This window comes from Condylostylus longicornis, unplaced genomic scaffold, assembly GCF_029603195.1.
Source record: "Condylostylus longicornis isolate FDR11 unplaced genomic scaffold, ASM2960319v2 ptg000072l, whole genome shotgun sequence".
Classification (NCBI taxonomy): Eukaryota; Metazoa; Arthropoda; class Insecta; order Diptera; family Dolichopodidae; genus Condylostylus; species Condylostylus longicornis.
The window spans coordinates 4,979,294-5,006,549 of NW_026578040.1; the positions used below are offsets into that span (position 1 = coordinate 4,979,294).

The following is a 27,256-nucleotide window of genomic DNA, read 5'->3' on the forward strand; positions in this document are numbered from 1 at the left end:
ATTGTTGTCCAGCGATTTTTCTGTCATTCTATTTTATGAACAAAGCAATTAGAACATTCCAATATGAAAAGTTAACAAATTAATGCTATTGAAAACATTCTTGTTCTAAAATAAAATTTTTAGTTTTTCACCACTTCCAATCAAAATATATCAATTCAAAATGCAGTCCTTTTACCTATTAAGTCATTCTTTAGGAAAATTTCCAATTTTGCAAAAGTATAATGGTGAGTTATTTTCGAAAATGATGTTTTTTATCAATATCAAATTAATTGACAATTGACTATGGGTAATTTTTATGCAGCAAATGGAAAATGTATTCTGTCATTCAATTAAGATTTGAGTTGCGTACCATTTTTTAAAAAAATATTCCTTAAATATTCCTCCTAAATGTTAATTTCTCTAATTCCTAAAATTTTTGAAGTAAAATGTGCTATTTTATGAACCACTCCTTTGATCCGCCTACATTTTTAGTTTTACTTTTAGATATTTTTTTTGTTTGTTTAATTTATCCTTGATACTATAGCTGAGACTGATGGCATTTAAAATTCATACCATGTTGATTTATTTATTATTCCAAAAATAAAATAAAGGAAAAAACTATAACTAGTTTATGATATATAGATTCTATATACATATATTTTATGACAACCCGTCTGAACACAATAAATTATTTAATATTATTTATTTTAAAAAAAATTTATATAGCTATTTAGTGTTTTCATATAAAATAGTAAACAGTGAGGGCACTAAAATAATAGGCTCAATAAATTCACACAAATTTTTTGTAATAAGATTTAGACTTGAACGTTTTTTATGAACTTCGCAAAAACTTATTTTACTTCCAATCTATTTATATGAAATTTTACAATTATTTTATCTTATTCAATTAAAATTCTACATAATTTTATTTTATGATTCTAGATGCCCCGATATGTAAACATATGGATCGTGTTATATTAATTGGAGCTTCAAAAGATGAAACTGTGGAAGTTTCTTGTGAAATTCAAGCAGATCCACCACCAAGGTAATTTTCAATATTACACAAATTGTTGTATAAAGTTCACAGTACTGTCAAGCGGAACACCGCTTAAAAAAATTTTGTATTAAAAAAAATTTCAAAAAAATTTCTTGCAACTTATAATCATCCAATCATATTATTTTGATGTTTTGCGATTTTAATTAGGGATTTATAACAAAAATCTACGAAAATCCAACCCAAAAAAATCAAAATGAAATTCATAATTTTTTATGGTTAACAATTTAATCGGGAAAATTATTTTGTTCATTTTCTTACCATTATTTCACCTTATTATCCTTGTTAAGAACACTTGTTGTATTTTATATGGAAACCTAGGTAGAATTTATTTTCTTTTTTTGCAAAACTCTTAAATATAGAAAAGCGTGGGAGACGACTAGATATTAACGATAAAAATTATGATAATAAAAAATTCTTACGCAACAAATTTTTAATGTAGCGCAACAATAATGGAAAAAAATAACAAGAAAATAAAAGACTAACAAAAGAACAGATAAAAATTTAAAAATCTTTCTAAAAATATGAAAAAAAAAGAAATCCGTGCATTTAAAACAAGAATAAGGAATTTTAAATTCACCTTGAACCAAAAAAAAAAAAATGCTAAGTGGAGGAAAAAACAATCACTTTTTTTTTTGTTTTTCAAACCACATCGGAATAAAAATATTTTAGTTCAGTAATTTAGAATTATTTTGTATTTTCCCGGCTGTAAATAAAATTTTCCTCATTTTTTACTTAAATTTCCTTGCAACTACTGTGCAGTTAGTTAAAAAATTTTCATAAATTTTTTGAAGGCGATATCATTTACGTCATAAAGTTTAGAGAAACGAATTCCAAATTTATAATAGTGCAGATGAAATTTGTGCTTTATTTGACCTTTAGTATTAAATGATGTAATAAGACATAAATAATTAAGTAGTTGAGAGAAAAATAGATTAAAATAGAAAAAACTTAAAACTTTCGACTGGACATGTTTAAACTGGACATGTCTAAATCAACAAAGAATCTTACGCTGTACAAGAGCATATTTACATGTCCATACCGCAGACGACTCCTTCAAGTGGTTACAAACACCATACCAAAGTGAATATACAATTTACGAAGCTGCAGGGTATAAAAACCCCAAAACATTACAAACCATCTTCATAACTTCTATAATATGTAGACTTAAGAATCGAAAATAATGTCGGGAAAAAATAGAAACAAAATATTATTCATTTTCCGTTACTTCTCCTAAATTTATGCAACCATTCAATTTTCGAAATAATCTACATATCAAAAATTAAAAGAAAAACCGCAACAACAACGAAAAATCTTTGGAATAATCAAGAAGGAAACTTGAAAAAGAATAAAAATGAAAACAAAAATAACGGTGAAAAAAAAATCTTAGCAATTCAAATTTATGTACATAAATTACGTTTTTCTCTATTTTCTTCTTTCTAAATTCTTCTTTTATTTTACTCTCATTTTTTCACTTATTTTTACCTTAATGAAAATTCGAATATTGCCATCTCCGACCGAAACCAAATCCTTGTACACTTCTTGTCAACCTTTTGATTTATTTCATTTTGTTTTTTTTTTTCTAAAATATTTTAGAGGTTTTCTTGAAATTTTTTTTTGAGAATTCTGTTTTAAAAATTTTTGTTTAGAATTTGAAGGAAAATATACACACTTAAATTAAATCCAGTGTGAAGAAAGTGGACTTACCTAAATAGCTATTTACATTCTATTTAATTTTTGGGACGTCTATTTTAATAAAATTATTACGTTCTTTTTACTTGCCCAGTCATACATTGTCTGAGTGTAGAAAATATAATATAAGGAAAATGTATATGTACATGAGGGTAGAAAATTATTATATAAATAAAATTTTCAAAATGAATTTTCTATATTAAATATTTTGCTTATGGGAGTAGGTAATAGTAAATATAGAATTTAGATAAAGAAGGTAATTATTAGTATGCTAATTGTGATAATATTGTATTTCCAATAAATTTTTTAAAATTTTTAATTTATATACAAAATTGATTATGGCCCCAAATTCTAGGAATAGAGATGGAATGATCTATACGACATTTAGGTAAAAATTTTTTAAATTTATTTAGGTCTAACTAAATTAGTTTAGGTTTTAAAAAAAATTAACTAAGTATTCTTTAAGCTGTGGTTAATGAGATAAATATAATTTCAAATGACTCCACAGAACAACTAAAATAAGAAAAAAATAATTAGGATATTAGAATATTTTTGATTTCTCTTTTTATCCCTGAATATTAAGATTTAAAAAAACACATATACACAATACAATTGGAAATTTTATCATAAATAGTTCACTACAATTACGTTGTACGATCCTAATAATTTTTTTAAATTTCAATGCTAAAACCACATTCTTAATTATTTTTTATGGTTCTTCGAATTAGAATTTCTTTTCAAATGTAATTTTAAAATATTCAAAACACTGTCCATAACCATTAAATTAATTTTATGAAAATTGCACAACTTTTGTTATTGTACCTAGAACTTTAAATTGCATTGTACTAATTCATAGAATATCGTTCTCCGTCATTGAATGACTCCCGACATTTCATCTGCTCTTTCATAACATTATAATAGTATCTCTCTCATAAGGCCAATGCAAATTTCCTATTTTTTATTATACAAGATTTAAATATATTACAATTAACTTTTTGAATTAATAACTTTTTATTTTAATAATATTTTTAAAATAAAATTTATTTCCAAGAGCGTACAAGGTTTATATTTTTTAAAAACTTAATATTCTCTTTAACAGATCATATAATCTTCATAAATTACAAGTTTTTTTCATTGTCTTGCATGCATTAAAAAAATCTTCATTTAAATGCTTGTGTTATATTTCAAATCATATTACTCTATGATTGTCAAAATAAAAATTAATGTAAATTAAAATCTAGATTGTTATAAGTGAACTATAGTTTAGTGTTGAAAATTACAAGACCATAAGGTCAGCCAACAAGTTTTTAGACCATAAGGGCACATGATATCTATAAGCACATAATGAAATAGGGTAGTGTAAGTTTGCAAAGCAGCATGTTATTTTCCCTGAAGTAATTAATGTTCTGAAAAACTATATTTTTTTTTGGAATTGTATTATTTCGGAGAAGACAAAAGTTATCAGATTATAATGACAGCTAGTTGAATGAACCTAGCCGTATTGTGGTATCTTTTACAGAAAAAAACTAAAGACATAAAGCTTAAGTTGAGCAAAATGATGTTGATGAATATTTTGTTTTAGTTTAGTGTCCTATAAGGTATTGAAATTGCAAAATTTTTCGGCTTTAAATTTTGTGTTTAAAAAAAGGAATCACTATTTGCCTACGATTGTAGAATGTTAATAAATTTTGTAGTTCCGGCTTGATTTTTTCTAAAACTTTTATAGGGTTAAGATTTATATGTAAAGAAAAAATTGTTAAAATATTGTGTTATAGAAATATTGAGTACAAACGAGTTCTCAAATAAAAATTCCATTACAAATCTAATTAAAATTCATTTTTATATAATATAACGTCGGTTTAGGAGTAAAACTTGTTTCTTAAAGGTAAACAGCATTTTCGAGAAAATCGTGATTTATTAATTTTTTCTTATTTAAAAAGGCTAAGAGAGATGGACAAAATGATATTAATAAGCACATTTTTTTCAGTTTTCTTGAAAACGTATTAAATATTTTTACCTTGTTCGAACTGAGTATATTAATATGACTCTTGTTGCTTATAACTTAAAGTTCTTATGTTAATCATCAGAACTGAAGTCTACATAAAAATCTGTATGCATATATTCTTAACTGTTCTAAGAATAATAAATAGACTAGTACATTTATTAAATTTTTTACTGAATAAAATATTCAATTTAATATTCTCCTGACCTTTAGCCGAATATGACATTGAATTCATGGTAACTGCATTATCTTTTCTAAGATTATATTTAGCATTGTTAAGAAATTCTATTTGTAGTAAATGCTAAAGTATATTATTGTCATAATTCTTATTTATGCACTGTTAAATAGATGATGTTTTATAAATGTCTTGAGTTGAATTGGAAAATTTTACAGTTTTAAGTACCTTTTAGCAAAACAACACACATTTTTCAAGTTTTTATAATAATTTAATTTTAAGGACAATGTTAAGAATAACCAGAAACACGCATATATTTGACATTTTCAAGCAGCTGCAAGTATTTCCAATTCAGCATTATTTGTTTGGAAATAGAAAATCAAATTCGAAAAACTTCAGTGACTGTTATGAAGGACATATACTTTTGTTTTAATATTTTTGAATTAAAATATTACAATAAAATTCCAATTGATCAGGTTGCAAATTTCATGTACCAAATTAGTTGAAACAATTTTTGCATATTAAAGGTTTGTCGAATAATTTCTGTCAAAAAATTGGCCTATTTTTTTTTCCTTGTACGAGGTTCCTAAAAGTATGGTCATAAAACAAATATTTTTCATGGATTCCAATTAGAAGCATTATGTATAGCATTTAAATACGAATTCATCAAAAATTCAAAAGCAATTGTTATGTTTTCAATTAAAATGCTGACCTTAATGCTCTTTTCTCTTATAATTTTAGAAATAGAGTGCAAAAACGAAAATTAATTCATTATACTCATTAAAATTGAAAGATTTTTTCTCTTTTAACAATTTGTTAGACTTTAAGGAGCATCCAATATTAACTGTAGTAATTTTTTAACAAGCTCACTGGAAATTTAGATGCAATTTCTCAGAAACTTTTGAACCTATACAAGATCCATCATTTTAAGAAAAATATAAATTACAAATTTTTGCAAATTAAAGGCGATTAATTAATTTTTTTAGTTTTTAAGTCCCATTAAGAAAATGCTATAATAATTTAAAAACGAAAACTTCATGTAAGAAGGAAATTCTCTTAACAGTGCACTTCTCTCTCAAAAAAAAATACACAACTTTGCACATTTAAATAGCATTTCAAATTTACTAAAGGACAATGATGAACAATGCGAAAAATTTAGAAATTTATTTTCCTAAATTTCTAAATCCCTGAGTTTTAAATTTATTCTTTGATTTAGAGTAATAAATTATTTAAATAACAAAAAAAAACTAAGAACCTTATTTATTTATCCTTTTCCACATTGCTTTCTGTTTCGAACTCATATTATAATTTTTCATTAAATTTTTTGAGCCTCATTTTATTTACATGGCCCGATTCACATTTCTTGTTATTTTTTTTTGTTTTGGTTCTTATTGTGTTTGCAATACTACTTCCTTCTATTTTGATATCTCTTGACACGCAACTACACTTTTAACTTTTCAACTTTTTTCATATATGCACGTACGACCATCTATACACAAACATATTTTTACAAAATATAATAAGAAAACATTTTACTTTAATCCTGCGATCACATTAAGTCTGTTATTTTTTCAATGAAATTTCTTTTCAATGAAAATAAGAGCGGCATATTTAGAACGAATTTCGGTATATGAACTGAAATGGTCATAAATCTCTCTTTGTTTTTATTTATTTTGTGTGAATTTTATTTTTTTTTTCTTATTATTTCACTTTACTTGATTTCTTTTATAACACATTATTTCCCTATACACACATTTAACATATTATATCCCTAAACTATACGCTCACAGTTTCATATTTATTATATTTCACCGTTATTTTCAATGTTATTTAAGAGAAAACGCATACTTTTTAACATAATGTACTACTACTGTTCTTGACTTCATATCAAATAACACTACATTATATTTTTGTTATTTGGTGGTTTCATTTTAAATTTGAAGATGAGGACAAGTATTTTAAAAGGATAGAATGACTTTTTAATTTACAAAGAAACAAGAAAGATTATGCATGATTTATGTGGAAGGTACAATGTACAAATAATACGTTCTTTGTTTACTATAATTCTATATGAAGTTGGAAGGGATACAATATAAAAACCCATTCAGTACATTATACAGTATTGCGGTCAAATTTCTGGAAACATAGAAATATGTATATGTTATATTATTATGAATAATAATAAAATCGAGTTCATTTTCTCTCTAATATTCAATTCTTTACTATTTCAGAGAGTTTTTAGGTCTGTGCATGTACAGAGAATATTAATAACAAAATAATAAACTTTATCACTTTTGAAATCCTGGACCCTGCCATAACTCTTTGGGCATACTTTTATGCCAGTTTTATTAAATTTTAAAATTGTGTCTTAATTTAATTGCAAAAAAACTTATTTTTAACAACTTTTCTTTAACTAATACAGCAGGTGCGTGCAACATAAACAATTCAATATAGTATAGAATTTCTACCAAAAGTGGCTGTGAGGTCAATAAAATTTCTGACCAAAAACATTTCGATTCGAACCGGTTCTTTCATATTTATTATCCATTTTTATCATAATCTCTACTATTAACCGATTCGCTTATATTAATTTTTTTTCTGTTTTTCTTTTCTTCAAGTTTCTGTTTTGTTCTCTTCAACTTTTCATATTGTTGTTCTCCTTTTTTAATTCTTATTTTTTACCACTTTCAAATGTTTATATGTTTGTTGCTGTGCTGTTTTGTAAGTAAGGTAATAATAATTATAGCCTCTCAACTTAATAATTTTTCACCATTTTTCAAAATGTAAAATATCCTTTTTTATTTAGTTGTTTTTCTTCGTTTATATTCTGTATATTGAATATAGCGAAAATTTATAAGAAAAAAAAAAATAAAAAATGAAAAAGCTAAAATTTCCCGATGAGAATGAAAAATAATTTTTTTTCTGTAACCTGAAAATGTCAGACATCTTTATAATGTACCTTACCAAACAACCCATATACATAAACACATTTGTACCGCAATTATAGTAAAAACTTTGCATATAATTTAAAAAAAAAAATAATATTATAAAGTGTATGTTTTTGATATAGAAGTCACTTAACGTTTCGGATAACAGTAGGGGTTTTCAACATTTACTAATATGAAAGTATATTATGTTGGGTAATACCAAAAATAGTATAATATACATAATATTCATAATATGCACATGTATGTGTTTTGTACACATGCAAAACTTGTAAGTACCCATAAGTACGTGTAATTTCTTTCGTACATAGCTATCGTGTGCATTTTTAACAATTATTTTATGTTTGTGACTTGCTTTAAGTGAACGGAGATTGAAATAGGTAATTTTTCTTTAATTCATTCAATATATGTAGGTCCTTGCTTGCATTTTCCTATATACCTACATTAATGTGCAGCAATTTCAAATTATATCCCTGCATACATCCGGATATATAAAATATAATATTACAAATATATTAAGATACTAGGTTATACAAGAATATAGGGTATTTGAAATATGAAAGTAAATTTTTAAATATCGTGTGTTTTTAAAATTTTTCATGTTTTCATGTGCTTATTTTGTTACCGTTTTCGCTATTTTATGAAAATATCAAAAGTTAAATAATAACATCAAAATATAATATGCGGAATAAAGTGGACATAAAAACTATATAATAATAATATGAAACATATACCACCACATACACATGGTTGTGAAAAAAAAACAATATTTTTTTTTTTTTAATTTTCGTGAACTTAAAAAAAATGAGGGTATTGTCGTGTTTATGTTGCAATATTCTATATTTGTGTATGTGTATGTAGAGTAAAACAAATTGGTATAAATTCTGCCATTTTTTTTTTTATTTTTTTTTTCCTTTCTGTGTATTTTATTTTGAATTTAAATTGCCACAATGGGAATTGAGGTTAAACAACTTTTAATAAAAATTATGTTGGTTTTACCTTGTCTACAAATAATCAGTTAAGTCCTTTTAGTATAATTTAACTTTAACAACTTACACCTACATTTTATTATTACAATTACATATATACATATAAAATAGTATGAGATTCGTATATAATATGCCTATATACTCAGGTACATAGATTTGCACTATTTACATTTAGGTTGTTATTATCTTAATCTTTATGTTGATATGAAAATTATTGTTGGTGTCAGATCAATTTATTAAACGAATTAAAATTTATTAGATATGCACATATATGTATATATATATAATAGAAGTTATTTGTTTCAACGTGTTTTACATTATATTGAGACCATATTTATAATAATTACATTATATACATATTATGTATATCTCACACGTTATACTATGAAAATACAATAAAATTTTAGTTAAATTTATGTCCTTCTATATGAAAGTGTGCGGAAATTCATATTACCATAGTTTTATGGTGATTTTATTGACAAATTGCGGTGAATTTACACAAGTATGATTTAAAATAATCGTATTACATATAATATATATATATATGTATGTACAAAGTACGATATTTTAGTTAGATAACCTTATAAAAATTATAAAATAATAATTAAAAAATTGTAATAAATGAAAAATAATAAAATAATCAAGATTTTATAATTATAGAAATTTTAGTTCAAAAAAATTTTAATAATAATGCAATATTATTAATTTTGAGTTTTTTAACCCTTTATTTTTTTTCTTTGTTTTGAAGGAGTTTCCGATGGAAATTTAATAATTCTGGTGAAACATTAGATGTTGGGAGTGAAAGATTTAGTACAAATGGCAGTCGTAGTATATTAAAATATACACCAGTTACAGATCAGGTAAACAATTTTTTAAAAAATTAAAATTAAAATAATTTATTTTTAATTGAGGTTGTTGTTCATATGAAAAAATAACAAAACCAAACGTACCTTAATTTTAAATAATTTCCGATAAAAATTATATTTAAAATTTTAAACTATATTTAAATTTCCATTTTTTTTTTAAATAAATCGGTCAATCACAAATTCCTTTAAAATCACGCTGTTATTTTGTTGCAATGCGACAAAAGTGGACAAAATTTAAAATATTATGTTCTTTCAATATTGAAGACATTACAAGAAAAGAATTTAAATTAAGAGTATAATTTTATATTTTGTTAAATATATCTAATAATTTTAATTATAAATCATTTTTATATCTGGACTATGAGTAATGGTACAAAAAATAATAAAAGATTTTTACTTTCTAAGGAGCCATTAATGAAATACAAATGTATGTATACTGACAGAGAAATCAACTAAGTTATGTGTAATGTATTTGGTAAAATATAATAAGTGTACAATATTTTTAAGCTCCGTAACTAATTGAAACAACTAAAACCCAAAAAATCTCTGTCTGGAGCTATAGATGGCCAACCTGTATTTTGCATTAATATTCTCAACACGCATATTACACAAATCTTTGTTCCTAATTCAGTACGGAATTGGTGTGTAGCCATGATTCGCAGCCATAGGTTAATGTTGATTTTACACATGATTTGAATATGCTCAACTTGGTATGTCTAGATATTTGCGAGCTGTTCCATATGGAACGGAGTCTGCCGAAGACTGTTCTAGCTTTATCAAGCCTATTCTGTAAATCTTCATTAGTACCGCCTGTTGGCGTGATGAAACTTCTCAGATAACAGAAGTTAGTTGTGCATTCAATGACTAGGCCGTCAAGCTGGATTGGATTGTCATATACAAAATGTATGTACATTGCTTTGGTTTTGTTGGTATCAATTTCTAGACCAATATTTCGGGATGTTCGCTGCAGGTGATTCAATTTGGACTGCGCATCTTCTTGATTGCTAGATATTAAACATATGTCGCCTGCGAAGTCAAGGTCCTGTAGATTTTTGTCATCCGATCAATAGATGCCTCTTTCAATACTGCTTACTTCACTTAACACATTATCTAATACAATGGAATTTCACATTATATATGCTTAATATTTAACTACTAATTACGTGTAAGTTTAGTGTAAGACATGATATAATAAAGACATGAACCGAACTGATGAAAAATAGCACTCGATTTGTGTTTTGTGCCGAAAATTTCACTTTTAGTCATGCTGTTTTGTACTTATTTTACAATTTCAGCGCCTTTTTGCCGGTTTTCATTTGTACATGATCCCTCTATTTTCATCAGCAAATTAAAAATTGCTTAAACTTCTAATGAGCTAAAAAAAATTGAAACGAACAAAAATTTACTTGAAAATCACTAATAATATAAAAATATTTTTGAAAAATATTGGCGAGTCAAAAGCTTTGACATGCCAAGTTTCATGTCAAAAAATTGTACTACAGTTAAAATAGAATAATATTAAAATCTTTAAAATTTGCGTGATATAAATTTTATAACAAGTTGTATGCATATAGCAAAAATTGTATGTACGTGTTGAAATAATTTCAAGCACTCATGTGAAATCTTATTCCACATAAAAACAAAAAATCTTGCATCAATTAATTTTGAAATTGATTCCAAAAATTTCGTATTGTATGTCCAACCGTACAATCATTTTCATAGAAAATAATATCCTGCGATTCATTTTTCCTCTCTGCTATCAATTAACAAAGATATTGAACGGGTTTCAATGCTGATAGTATCTATAAAAATCTATACTTATATACGAAACATATAAATGTGTAGGTACTCACAAATTTATTACAGCATATGTGCACAATCACTCGTTATTTTCGCTTAAAACATATGGTGGTTGAAAATGAAAAAATGTTTTCATCAAATTTATTAAAGTCACGTTTTTACTTAAGTAAGATCTGAGATATTACTAAGTCGTTTAAAATAATTAATTCATTTGTTTTTCTTTTTATATTTTTCTCTTTCACTCTCTTTATAGTCTTTACAAAATATATGGTCGAAAAACTAGTGAAATATATAAAAGTGTTTTTTATAGTACAACGAAAAAAAAACCCTCTTTAATCATAAGTACACTATCAAATCAATTTGTTTTTTTTTTTCTGATATTTAAAACTCAACAATTAGTCACAGTATATAAAATAAAAATTTCATTTTAAATTATTATAAGGGTCATTATATTATTTACAATCGCGTTATTTCTTAATTAACATAAAACATTCCTTAAAAGAAGAAATAAGAGAAGCAACAATTAACTCAAGTACCTAAACATTAATAAGATTTTCTAGAAGAGCGTTAACAATAATTAATCATATTTTTTTTCTTTAGGGCTGCTTTTCCGTTAAAAACCATGAAAATTTTAAATATTTTTAGAAAATTTCTTCTCATATTTCTTTTTTAATCCAGAATAATATTCTTGAATTCCAGTAATTTTTTTACGCCAATTTTTCTTTTTATTTTTTCGCTTTCCTTTAAATTTTATTAATATTTTCTTTTTTCTTTTATACTTGAAGGACTATGGAACATTATCATGTTGGGCTATTAATGAAGTTGGTACACAACGTCAACCTTGCATGTTTCAAGTTGTTTTAGCTGGTAATTCTTATTATAATTTTTTTTTAAGTAAAAATATGAAAATTATAAAACATAAAATTCATGTTAAAAAATAATTAAAAAATAATCTAAAAGGAATTTATAAAAATAATACCTACCACATGTAATTAAAAATAAAATCTTTATATAAATTACATTTTTACATAATATACACACAAATACAAGCAAGTAAATTGAAAAAATTTACAGTACAGTACATTTTTTACAAGACGACAACTAACATTGAAATCAAAATTAAATTGAGTTATTCAGTACAATTTCAAATCGCGTCACATAAAAGTGTTAACCATTTTAAATAGATTTTGAGTGAAAACAAAAATTTTAAGGGATTTATTAAAAAAAATATTTAGTGATTATTAATGATACTTGTAGACATTCCCCTTATCAGGATGTTATCGTATTAAGGTCCAGGTTTTATTTAATCTAAAATACGAGTTCTGGAAAACAAAATATTATAGAAACCATTTATTTTTTTAACTCTTAAGATTAATATTGAATAAAATTTTGAATTTATTGAGCCCAAAACTTAATTCTTTTAATGCTTAATATTTTAATTTAAAATTAATATTTAAAATTTTTATTACAAAGATTTTCCGAACTTTGAATTCTTGTACCCTTACTGAAATTTATGCTTAAATGAATTAAGGATAAATTTTAGCAAAATTTCCAATATGTATTCCGAGCAAATTTTCTTTTTTAAAATTCCATATGGAAAATAATTTTAAAATAAAAATCTTATTCAATGCCTGTCGAAATATATGAATATTTAGTTATCAAATTATAATTTAACATTCTTCAACACAAAATGGAGTCGACTGTATATTATGCCTAAATTTTGTACACATTATACTGTAAAACTTACACAAATTTACTCAAAAATTTATTTTTATTTTTCATAATAAAAAAGAAATTAAAATTTTATGTTTTATATCCTTACTTGTACTCTACTATGTACATACACATATTTCCTTTCTCAATGAATCTTAATAACTAAATTGAATGTTTTTTACAATTTTTTTCTTCTATTTCAAAAAATTTTAAAATCTAAATATATATAGGACTACCAAGTATTGTCAATAATTGTACGGTATACAATAAAACTGATTTAAGTGTTGAAATTCAATGTATACCAGGTTATGATGGTGGATTACCACAAATATTTGTTCTTGAAATGGTGTCAATCAAAACTGGTATAACAAGGTAAGTATTATTAATTCTGTAATAAAATACAATACCGCAATTCAATTATGCTTATAATGTAATTATATCTATATATTTGTCTTGAGGTAATGTAGCCCTATGACATCTTTCTTTAATTATTTTGTAAAATAATTTCTGGGTTTTAATTTTTAATTTTTAGTATTGAGAATAATAGCACTTATTTTAATTTTTACATAATTTTTATCAGATTTTTTAGAGTTTTTCCTTTCGTCTTAGAATAAATTGTATTATGGAGATAAAAGGTTTACAGGGTATAATCAATAATAATAACAGGGTAAATGAAATGAATTTTAAACCAAAAAGTTTAGGGGAAGCAATTGGAATACTCGTATTAAAAAAATGCAAACAATTTCATATGAGAAAGTTTAACATAATTAAGGACTAATTTCAGAAAATATAGTTTCCAAATTTAAAATCATATAATCTAAATGTAGTAAGAAACTTGTCTAAATAAAATGTAGCTTCGAAATGCAATGAAGCCAAACCAAACACTCAACTTATAAAGTTTCAATTGGGACGACATTAAATTTGAACTAAAAGAAAACTAAAGTATTAATATTCAGGCAGATATGCAATTTTTAGTTTTGCAATTGCTGCTTGATTATAGAATCGTTGTGCGTACTAACTAAACCACCAACAAAACTATTGCGTCAATTTAAATCGAATGCATTAAATGGTAAAAATTTCAATAAGTTTGTAAAAAAAATACAATTGGTTGTATGCGCACTTGAATATAAAAACTATGGAGTACAAATAAGAAATCAAACAGTTGCAAATCTAAAAATTGCATGTCTATCTGAGTCCTTACACGACTTCGTTCGAGAATATTGACTAGAATCATAACCTTCTCTAAATTATTTAAATCCATATAACAATTATAAAATTATTTCAATTGTTATATGGTTTATTTCTTTGTGAAATGTAAGACTAAATGTAAAACCGAGAGATTCTGTTGCTTATAGTCAATAATATTTCTGAATTGAATTTTCGAATTTATCCAACAAATTTGCAATACAAATTTCATACAATTTAATATTGCAACATTTATATTATTGCAGTTTTCGCTTAACATCTTAGAAAATTAAAATTTATTAAAAATGTCATATTTTAGCAATCAATTATCAATAACCTCATTTCGAAGCATGGGAGTTGATAAAATTTAAACTTTGAAATCTTCTAATTGTAAATTTCTGAACCAAATAATGTAAATTGTGGTAGTGGTAAGTGTATAAAATGCAGTTAGAATATGGTTATTGTCAGAAATCTACTTTGTAACCTTTTTTTTACATTATTTCCTCTAACACCAATTCAAAGGAAAATATTTATTACAAATCTCTAAGAGTTCATTAAAATGTCGAATTTTCTTTTGATTTGCTCGATTTATTCACATTATTCACATTTCTCTTAAATCAAATTTAATTAATTTTAAATTTATATATGTGTTCACTTTATTTGACAACAGATTTAATTTAACAAATCCAGATGAACCACAATTTCTATTAGATAATTTGGATACATTAACAACAATGATGACAAGTGAAAATAATTCACTTAAGGTACGAATATATGCTGTCAATCAAAAAGGACGAAGTCTTGGATATCAAATAAATGATTTTATAATCGGTTCAACAACACACAAGACAGGTGATTGATTTCATTTTTAATTTTTAGAATAATTACATACCCATACATAATATTCTACAATATACTATACACACATATATACAAATATGTTTAATAACAAAAGTGAGTCATATATATTGCATGCTATCACTTAAACTATTAAAATGTCATTCAAAAATTTAAATAAATGTCATTCATGTCGAAACTTTTAATAAAAGTACATATATACATATGTTTATGTATTGAGAATGTGAAAAAAACTGATCAGACCCTTCTGGTTTTTTTGTTTACTTTGCTAAATATTCGTACAATTTTTGCAAAAATAAATATTCTATAACAAAAGGATTGTAAAGGCACTCGTATCAAGTAAAATATTATAAAAATGAAGAAATTTTTTTTGAGTGAATGAAATGTTATTAATCTCACCGTTCATTTTCGAGTCATTTATTAAAATTTGTATGAGTTTTGAAAAGCTCATTAGCACTTTTCATTGCCAGTAAAAGTTACGCATTCAATAAGCGCTGTTGTTTGTCATATTGTTAGTAAACATTCCATAGTGTTAGTAAAAATTCCATACATTTAGAAGGCACTGTTGAGGATATTTTATTAGTATGAGGGATTGACGTATATTAGTTTTTGGTCAAAAACAATTTCTATTCTTAATGTAATGGAAAATTGAATTTTTGTAACTCGTAATCATCACATCACTTAATTCCCTGTAATTGAACTTAGCCCGTTCAATTTAATTTAATTTTAAATACTTTCATTTATAACAAGAAATTATGATGTTTTCAACGCGAAATAGTAGTTGTAAATTCCTTTTATTTGAAGCTAATATTTTTCTTAGATAGAAAGTTATAGTTTAGAATTTCACAGAAATAATTTTCCTACAGAAATTCCAGATCACTTATTTAATACTCAGAATTTGAAGCTTTCCGTTCTCTTTGAATTATCTAATAGCGCTAAAAATATGGATAACTCTAAAACACGCAAAGTAATTAACGTGGTACGTTTTCACTTTTCTGTCTTGTATAACAGTTACATATGATGAATATCGTATGTAACTGTTATACAAGAATATCGTTTTTATCGTAACTTAAATAATCAGCCAAGGAATAGTCGCATTAATGATCCTTATAATTTTAATTTAAAATATAAGTTTTCAGCACCCAAATATTGTTATTCGAACACCAAATTTATTAACAAGTAAACAGATTCCAGGAATTTAAGTAATATTTTTCAAAAAATTATTTTACACAATTTCTACAAGAATGTGTTCATTATTTATCATTGAAAAATCTCATGGTTGATTAAGTCCTTCACTCCAACCGGATACTATTGAACTACTTAATACTGTTATACAATGATACAAGAACTATATAACGACAAGGAAATAAAGAAAGAAATTTATTTTTTTTCCCTTAAATTTCATCAAGTTAAGGAGAGAAAATTATGTTGTCCTTCTAGTTTATATTTTGGTTTATAAACAATAATCCATCTTAGAAATAAGATTGAACGTAACCGTACATCATATTTTTGAATTATGTTTTATTCTTTAAAGAAATTTTATGGTTTGACACTTTCTGTCCACTGTTCAGAACGAAGAAATTTTCCAAGAAAAATTATTATAAAGATATAAGATTTTTCTATAAATATAATAGAGAATAAAATAATTAAAATTTTTCTATAAATATTGTTATAGAAAAATGAACTTTTTCAATCCTATGATACCCTCTCAAACACCTTTCTGGGCCTCTTACTAAACCTATTTGTGTCGTTGAATACGTTTCGAATTACAAAAAAATCATTTGTGATTTACATAGCTACTTTAGTCATATCTGAAATATTTTAAATTATTTTGAACTTACGCACAACTTGTTACTTATAAAACTCGTATCAAGCATAAATAAAATAGAGTAGATTGTAGATAGTAGATTGACCACGAGTGCTCAGTGTCCCGCCTAGAGCACCCTCTCGAGACCCACATTTTTTATGAATCCGAGCCAAAGCTGTCCCTTCTCTTACGTGTTAAGTCTCCTTACTCATTGAAGTGATGTATCGTAGTCTCCTCCTCCTCCTGTCATCTCTATAATTATAAAATGCAAACAAAACACATTAGGCATTCGAGAACTGGTTTAATGACTAAATTTAAATTTAATTCTCGAAATAACGTATTTTACGACAATTCTCTCACCACTGTGTGTCCTGGATCATTGTTAGACATTTTTTAAAATTTTTGGTCATTTTTGTAATATTAAATTTTATAAAAGAAATTTTATTGCATAAGCTCAATATGTGCTGTGCTTTGAAAGAGAAAGTAATTCGAAAAGAAGTCAACCTAGGGCAGTTATGTAAAAAGAAACTTAAAAAAGGGAAAAATGTCATGAAAAAGAATGATATTTTAGACTGCAAAATAATTATGTAAATTAATTTTTTATTGTTCAATAAGCTAATTCAGTTTACAGTTCCCTATCTGTTTCCTCTCTCTCTCTCTTTAGTAATGCATTGTTCTAAAGAAGCATAAATGAAATTAATTTTGTATTTCAGCATTTCCAAAAATATTTTATAACAATAAATTTTATTACCTACTACAGCTTATTTATATTTAAATTATTATAATAATTCATTTCTTTTAATTATACAATAACGAAATTTCAAAATTTCATTTTTTAATTTTTAAAAATTTATGCAAAATTCTTCTTCATCAAGAAATATTTTGTAATTTTCTACCTAATTTAATAATTTCTCTTAAAAATTAGATTTATAAAAAAGAAAAAATTAAAAATAAAACAGAACCCATTTTTTTTTCACCACTCACTTCTCTTTATAATCTTATCTTTTTCTCCTCCTTATAATCTCATTTTCATATTGCGGTATCCTTTTACTATTATAACAATTAAATATTTTTTTCCTAACAAGCAAGAATAAAAAATAAAAGGAAAAATTCAAGAAAGTAAAATAAAAAGAAAAAACTTTACTCTAATTTTATGAAAATTTACCACAATTAAAGAAAATTAAATTCTTGATATTTATGAAAAATATAAACAGAACCCTGAAACTTTACCCTGTTAACCTTTGACACATTCTTTAAGCTTAAAAATAGGGAAATAACAATAAATTCATGAAAAAATACAAACGACAACAAAAAGCAAAAGAAAATGAAAAGAAAAAAATTTCAGTTTTTTATCTCTTTCTGTATATATCCGTTTCTCTTCCTCTTTATCTTTAGTCTTACCAACATCTCTCATATTAAGATGACGGCGGCATAAAAAGGACAACAAAAAAATGATATTTAGCGAAATTCATGATTATAAAAAACACAAAAACAATAAGAAAAATGTAGAATAAGAAAAAGAGAAAGAAAGAAAGTTAAAAGATAGCTGAAATTCTCCCTATTCTTATAACTTTATTTATTTTAGTAGTACAAAATGTTCCGTTGAAGGAGAAATTAGAATTTTGAGCAACAATTACTTCCGTGATGAGCGAAATAAAATTTATTTTTTATTCCCTATCCATTTACGCATGATAAGTCGGTATTCAGTGTTTAAAATTGAAAAATATGGTTTTGGATAACAATATCTTAAAATCGAACGCCAACAGTACCTTAACTAAAATCTTATACCGCAATTTATTCAAAGTATAGGCGCTCTATATCGGAATTATCTCCTCTTCAAATTATGACAATTTCTCAATTTTCAAATCGTGAATAAAAACAGAGCTTTTGAAATTTTTATAAACTTTAAAATAACCTTGAACACCTTATTTTAATTTTTTGCATAAATATCTATGTAAAATATCCTCTTTATCCTAAATCTTCAAAACATGTTATAATATTGTTGGTTTTTTCTCTTCTTCGTTAAGGACGTTGACAGTGATGATATTCTTGTTATAGCTTGAGATATTCTACTTATCATTTTCTTATGGCATTCTCATTATTCTTATTATTTTTATAATTTTGTTTTTATTTTATTTTAAAAATTTTTTTGTTAGCATTTTCTTATTTCCTGTTTTTCTTTTTTCGTTTTATATTTTTACTCTGTATTAAGGACATTTTATGATAATTTTTTCAGGTTTGTTATAATGATTGACGAGAAAAACATCTCACAGAATAGTCAAGGATTATTGGATTCTGTTTTATTTCTTATATTCTTCTTTCTTTTAGTTCGGTCGGTCTTATTGTTGTTGTTTTTATTTTTGATATTATTTAGGTTGTTTTTATCATTTTCGGTTGATGCTAATGCGTTGTTTGTATATTAGCTCAGCAGTTTTTTAATTTTTTTGTTGTTTTTGTCTTCCTTTTATACTTTTCACTCCCTCTTCACAATATTATCTTTATATTGTGAATATAATATGTTTGTATATTTGTTCTGTTTATTATTTTGAAACATCATTCACTTTTTTTAATGGAATAAGGTATTATTTACATAAACAAGGAAGAATTTATAGTATATTATACGTATGTATGTTTGTATTATATAAGATATTATGAATGTGTGGATTTTTTATATAGGATTTTGCAATTATCCTTTTTTCCAAGTACACTTATACAATTTTTTGTGTTTATTCTTTTAAAAAACACAAAAAAGAAGAAAAATGACAAAATAAAATGAAATCATTTTGTAAATATAATTTAGCTGAGTGAAAAAATACAAAAAAAAAAGAGTATGACAAAAATACAAATTTTGTTTTTACCTAGATTGAAATTGATTTTTCCATTGATTCACAATTTATGTCACTTTAAAATATCATTTGTTTTCTGTTAGCCGAATAAAAACTATAAGAAGTTTTAAAAAGAAAAGAAGAAAATTTAATTAGTTCGAAAATATTGCATATTTTCAGGGTGTTGCTTTTCAAAAAATTGGTGATTTTAAGTAAACTCCAAGTTGATTCAATAATTTATATGTGTTACCCACCCTATTTCAATATTCGGTCAGAAATTTATTAGATTTTCATAAAAGAGTTGAGATTATAATCAATTTCTAAAACAAATGCGGAAATTTATTCAAAGAAATTTTAAAACCAATTAATACGAGTACCATATCTCAAAAAATTTTCTCAAACTAACGGACAAGTCGAATAAATTTTAAATCGAACGCAGAACAAAGAATTGTACAATTTTTTTAAAGATAGAGAAAGGTACAACGCTTTGTTCTAAATTTTAATCGCCCAACGTTAATATTTAAATCTAGAATTTCATAAAAATCTCAATAAGAATAAGAAGAAGATTTTTTAATTTTTTTCTCTAAACATAATTATAATAAGGATAAAAATATCTTTTATCCTTCAAAATATTTTTGTTTTTTCTTTTAATCTTAATTTTTTTTTAAAAAATCATTCTGCCAAATATAATGGTAGTTTAAAATTTATAATATTATTCTTAAGTTGTCTCAACACTAGTCATAGCTCTTTCGTTTCTTAAATATTTTCATACATGTACGCATACATATTTAAATTGAACAAAAACAATACATATTAATTTTGTATTCGTTTTAAATTATTTCAGAAGATGACAACTCATTTGGTTTATCACCGATTTTAGTTGGAATCGTTTTAACAATTATTGTCATTAGTTTAGCAGTAGCACTTCGTATATTTATCGTGACATTTCTTCAAAATTTAAGAAGAAATCGCGAAATGCAAGGAACCAAATGTGCACCTGGAAGTTCAGTAACACAAACAGTTAAAAATGATTCGTTTAAGGTAAGAATTAAAATCAATATATTTAAGACAGAGAAACAAACTCAATTGGTGTCAAACCTCTAGTGAAAAATATTCAAAATTATTGCAATGTTAGATTTAATCATACAAATAATTCGTAAATGAATACAAAATCTTATTTTTGCATTGTTTTTAAAATATGTTCAAATAAATTCGGGAAAACCAAAAACCGCCTCAGAACTACTTTTTTAAAGCTTAATTAAGATTTCAAGTAAATCAAATTTTGTTTTATGAATCAAGTTACAAATCGCCTTTGATTCCAAAACATTTTACAAAAATTAAATAACAACCTTTTTTATCTACCCTTCTTTGTTTTTCAATAGTATTCGTAATTAGCTGTATAATATTCTATACTAGAATGAATAGTTGTGGTATTGTTGAGAAATACAAGCTAAAAAAATGTTTGTGTTTCCTAAAATTTTTTGTAGCATAATTCGTATTGACTGGGCTCTTAATTAATTGGAAGTCGCAGGTCGGATAGAAAAACTTCTCATTAATTCTTTTCATTCCTGATTCGCTCTTAGTCTTATTCTTATAGAACTATTTTTTCCTCTATCAAGAAATTATCTTGTTCAACTAAATGTTTATGGAAACATAACATGGAAATATATTTATTCTTTATCACAATGAATTAAAAATTTTACAAAATTCTTATCATATTGCAAATATTTTAGACAACAAAAATATCACCTTTGAAACTTCGTTAGTTCCATGAGACTGTGATTAATTTTTCAATTTTTCTCCTGTCACATTGAAAATTTGCACCCATTCCAATATAGTATCAATTGCATGTGAATTACGCTTGATCACATGTAATCATAAATCATAATAATTATATACTAAATAATAATATCCTCACACTTTAACTTAACTTTTAACATACTCGATTAACTTGCTCATATAGTTTTACTCTTTTATTATTTTATTTGAATCATCCCTCGTACTTTTACTTCATACATTTGTCATGGAATTTAATTTAAATCAATGAATACCCATAAGGACAATGTTGTATTGGATACAAAACAAAAAAAAATTCTTATTATTAAATGCTCTTTTTCTCTTCTCCAAATTTTTTTTATTGTTATTAAAACACTCAAAACTTTTATATATTATTACTATTATTATTCTGTTTGAGACTTTGTCATCAAAACCAGTAACCAACTATTTTATAAAATCAAATTATATTATACTTGAACATACATGTATACACATTAAAAATACTCAAATATTGTAAGAATTCAAAACAGAAAGAATTAAATTAAAAACCAAAAACAAAAATCGAAAATAAAAATGACTGGACTGGACATATATTCAAGAGGATAGGGAACCCAGATGAAACACTAAACATTTATATAATGTCAGATTAATTCAACCAGAAATCTTAATTTGTCTCAAGAGAAAAATGTTGTCTTATTGTTTTACAAGAGTAGAGGGGAGCAAATCTTAACAAAAGAAAAAAAAACTTAGTCTTTTCTAATACAATAAAACAAAAGTAAGAAAAAAGGAAAAATTTCATTTCTTCTTTTGAATTTCTGAATTTCTTTAAATAAACGACATATTTTTTTGTTGAATTTCTTCTCAACAACTATGTAAAAACAAACAAGAAGTCATCAGAAACAAACTATGTAAGAATTAAAGACAACAAGCAAAAATCATTTGAAAAATTTAAGAAAAATATTTTCTAAATTTAGTTCAGCTCAATGAATCCTATACCTACGCACACATACACATTTGTAAATATGGATGACATATAGAGCATATAGAATAAATGGAAATAGCTAGTCCTTTTTCTTTTTTCAGTTTTTCTTTTGATTTCTTCAACATTTTTAAATATTTTGTGTCCTTTTTTATATTGAAAACTATTTCAATTTATTTTTCTCTCAACTTGGCCAATATTGTTCTCTATATTTTATATAGCCATACGATTTGAATTCTTCTTGAATTTTGTTTTCTTTTTTACTACTCGTACAAAACCATTTGATTCAATATTGTCATTTTCAGATGTCAAATTTTGTATATTTTTTTTTAACATAAATTCTAATACAGAGTTCATCAATACGTAGGAAATTTTGAGGGTCAGGAATTGAAAAATGTTGGCGATGCAATAATTTTTTAATAATAAAGCTTTGTGGACAACAATAGCAGTCCGTTACAAAATAATTCTTTAAAATATTTGGATTTGTGATTATCATTTCCAGGTGAATCTAATATGAAGAGAAAGAACAGAAAAATAAAACATTTGAATTTGTTTTCTTCTCTTTATGTTTGAAAATGTAGAACGGTTTACATTTGTACACAAATACAGAAATCTTAGAAAAAATTATTCTGTGATTCCTCTTCCTTGTTCCTCTTGTTCTTTATTTATGTATAATATTTTTGATTTAATTGGTTGACTTAACAAAGATTTTTCGTCTTATTTAACAATTACAATTTGAAAAAAATTCGCTATCAAAATTCTAATTTCTAATTGCAAAAAATGATTTCAAAAAAATTCGCTACCTCAATTCTAATTTCTAATTATTCTCTAAAAACATTTTTGATATTTCTGATACTCCCACAAGTATGCAAAATAAAAATAATTTCTCTAATTTGTCATTAATGATGATCTTGCCTAAGTTTCCAAAATATTTCATAAAATTGATACTCTCCCAAATAAAAGAGTCATCTTTGATCAGATAACCAATTATAAATAACTTTTATTAATATTATTTTAATGAAGCAATTTTATGAAATTGTAACACCACACTTTATTGCTCTTAAGCCTTTGATTCCTATTTGAAACCCTATATTAGACATGTCATTACATATTGTTCTTTAGAAAAGCTATATACTTCAACGCCATAACTTTATAAGCAGTAGTACAATGGTGGCATAACTATTTTAGAACTTTATAAATATAAAAATAGTCCACAATATTTTTTTTTCTTTTTACTATACTTACAAAACATTCAACAAAGTATTTTTACTTAAATGTGTACATGAGCTCACACATATACATATGTTTTTATGTTACAAAAAAATTACGATGAATTCTGATTGGAGTCGAAAAATTCATGGAATTTACTTTATATAGAATCCAGAGAGCATAATATAAAAAGGAAGAAAAAAATTTAAGGATAATAGAAAATTTTTTAGCAAAAGGAATAAAAAAAGTTAAAATTACTTTAGAAAATTTTAAAAGTTTTTCATCTTTTTTCACTGTTACTTTATACTTTGTTCCTCGTTATTTGTTATACTCTCCATCCGCCTCTACCTTAATGCTTATTAAAGATCGAAATAAATTTGTTAAGTACCAGATGAAAAAATAAGAAGCTATAGAAGAAATAAAAAAAAAGAAAAGAATGCAAATTGTATTAAAAAAAATTTCCTCCTCTTTTTATTCTACTTTACTTCTTATTATTAAGATAACTTTAAGTTATTATAATAGAATTAAAACAAAAAAGGATAATGTTAAAAGGAAGAATACGTACACATAAAAGTATTGAAACAAAATTCAACAAAAATAAAACAAATTTTTCAATGGAATATGGAAAATGTTTGTGTTTTGTGTTATTTTTTTTTAATCATAAATATTCAAAGTGGATTAGTTTCATTCATTTTTACATGAGAAAAGCACGCATTAAACAAAATATTTACTTTAACACAATATTTTTAATCATAAGATGTAAATTTGAAAATATTTTTTAGAGCAGATAATATTTGTAATTTATGTTTAATACGAAAATATCACGAAAAACACCTAGGAAGTAACAGGAAAGAGGATGCAAAGTAAAATAATTTCAAAGACAAATTAGGCACCTTAGTTCAAAGTTATAAATAACAGGGTAGTTTTCGTTTTGAATTTGAAATCCCGAAACAATCTGAAACGTCTAACTTTATTTTTGCTATTAAATCCTTCTTTGGTCAGATATGACACCATTACTAAGTTAATGTACAATTAAATTTACTTTCTTCAAGGCTAAAATCACTTTCGAAAACATTTTGAATTGTTATCTCTGATTTGTTTAAAACTCGTTTTAATACATAAGAAATATATAATACACTCAATATTTAATATTTTTTTAATTTATTTTTCTCTATATACATTAAAAAAGAGTGGCAATTTAGATAAGCCAAGATGGCAACATACTGACATTAAAACAAAATCTGTAGCTGATGAAATAGTTGAAGATGAAAGGGATCCAGATGTTATACCACAATATGGTAAGAATAATAATGAAAGTACAGTAATTCCAAACGTATTATAAAATGTTATTTATCATATTAGATCAATTAAATTTTTTCCCAGTTGGGGCTGGAATTACATCAACATCATCAACTGAACATCATTATACACCGCCACCATTAACAAAATGGTCTCCTAATAATCCGAATGTAAGTTTATATAAAATTCAAATGTTACTTGCATTTATTATTATTTAATTGAACAACATTACTTACATACAATTTATTTAAAAAGCAATTTACTTATTATGTTTTATTAATTTTTACTCTTATTTAATTTAGCATGCAATTTTTGATACTGTTCTACAAGCTAATGTTATGAACAGTAATACAACTACAATTCCTCATGCATATAGTCAACTTAATCAAAGAGGTGGTGTTAATGCTAATGTAAGTGGTGTCGGTGTTGGTGTTGGTCCAATGCCAATTTTAAATGGAACATTACCATCATCACGTAATTCTATGCATAATATGGGTATTATATCACCAAATAGTAATAGTAATTTAAGTATTACTTGTGGTATTAGTGGTGGTGGTGTTATTGGCGGTAGCGGGAATATTAATAATACGACAAGTGGTATAACAACAAATGTTATACAAAATGCATTAGCTGCAACAACAGGTGGTTTAACTGGAAGTGGTAGCTCTAATTTAATACATACTGGTACCATAAGTTCCAATATGAATCCTCATCATAGAACAACAATAACAACTGGTGTAGGTGGTAGCGGTGGTAGTGGTGGCGGTGGAAATAGTGGAATTATTAGTAGTAGCGGTGGTAGTGGTGGTGGTACATTAGGTCGTTTATTACCAACAATACAACAACATTCAAATAGCGGTAATTATATTACAACAACAACAACAAATTCTACATTAAACAATACAATAAATAATTTAAATAATAATAATGGATCATTGAATGATCTCGAAGATAATATTAATATAAATGCTATTAAAGATTGTTTAATGACACAACGAGTACCAGAGAGTTGTGTTTGAGTTTTTGAAAGATTTGTTTAGATAATATTATTATAATAATATGTAGCTATAAATATAGCTTTTTTTTTATACAAAAACACATACACGCATATATATATATATATATATTTACATAAATAAATTAATTATAATTTTCCATTTGATAGTTGGTATTCAAATATTGTGCAGTTTATCCTTGAAAATTGTTTTATATTACCGGTTAAAGTTTTCGAATTTATCAATTACTAACAAAGCTCTTATCGAATTAAATGTTTTCTATTTTTTATAGATTTTTATATCTCATTAATTGAAATTTCAAAAAATTTTTACAACTAAATCGAAAATCAACGCATACCTGAGAAGGCGATTCAACAAGAACTAATACTTAATTAAATTGGATCAAAATTTGTGACATATTATTTTCGAATTTCTTCATTACAAGAAACCAACTATCAATTTAAATAAATCAAAGAAAACTATCCAATAAGAGAGATCAGTTTTCACTTTCCAATTTTAGAGTGACCATTTTATATAAAGACATAAACTTTTGGCTTTTCTCTCTTCCTGAAATATAATCCTTTTAAGTTGACATATCTATATCAAAGTTTTACACTGTCATTCTAGTACATAATTACAATGTATCAATACCATACATACTTTTAATTATAAAAACATATATGTACATATATATATATATACAAATTATACTTGTATGTTATAGAAATAAACTCATTGACATTAAATACAATATTGTACTATAAAACAAAATGTAGATAAAAATTTCTAGGAGAATAAAAAATTAAGTAAAATAAACTATTGATTTTATATTATAGAAATAAAAATAATAATAAAATTAAAATTAAAGAAAAAAACACAAGTATTTATTAAAGAATCATAATTAAATTAATTAATAACTAATTAAAACAAAAGAAAATAAATTTTGAAGTTTTTTAAGTTTGAGAATCTATAAATAAAATTAAGAGAATTAAAATAAATTTAAAAATAAATAGTAAAAAAAAAATGTTTTATATATTTAGAATTTAAAAATTAAATTTAATAAAAAAAAAACAATATTTAAAATAAGGTTATAGAATTATTTAACAAA

The 27,256-nt window shown here is 24.7% G+C and overlaps 1 protein-coding gene across 1 annotated transcript in view; it reads left to right on the forward strand.

Moving 5' to 3' along the window:
- Positions 1–26,755, forward strand: part of LOC129612415 (uncharacterized) — a 106,053-nt gene extending 79,298 nt beyond the window's left edge. Inside the window, exons 10-18 of the mRNA XM_055525997.1 lie at positions 922–1,024; positions 9,585–9,696; positions 12,288–12,369; positions 13,446–13,587; positions 15,071–15,252; positions 20,735–20,931; positions 25,044–25,152; positions 25,238–25,323; positions 25,456–26,755. Coding sequence (XP_055381972.1) covers positions 922–1,024; positions 9,585–9,696; positions 12,288–12,369; positions 13,446–13,587; positions 15,071–15,252; positions 20,735–20,931; positions 25,044–25,152; positions 25,238–25,323; positions 25,456–26,172 — 1,730 coding nt within the window. The 3' untranslated portion in view covers positions 26,173–26,755. The remainder of the gene's footprint in view (positions 1–921; positions 1,025–9,584; positions 9,697–12,287; positions 12,370–13,445; positions 13,588–15,070; positions 15,253–20,734; positions 20,932–25,043; positions 25,153–25,237; positions 25,324–25,455) is intronic.
- The last annotated feature ends 501 nt before the right edge of the window (positions 26,756–27,256 follow it).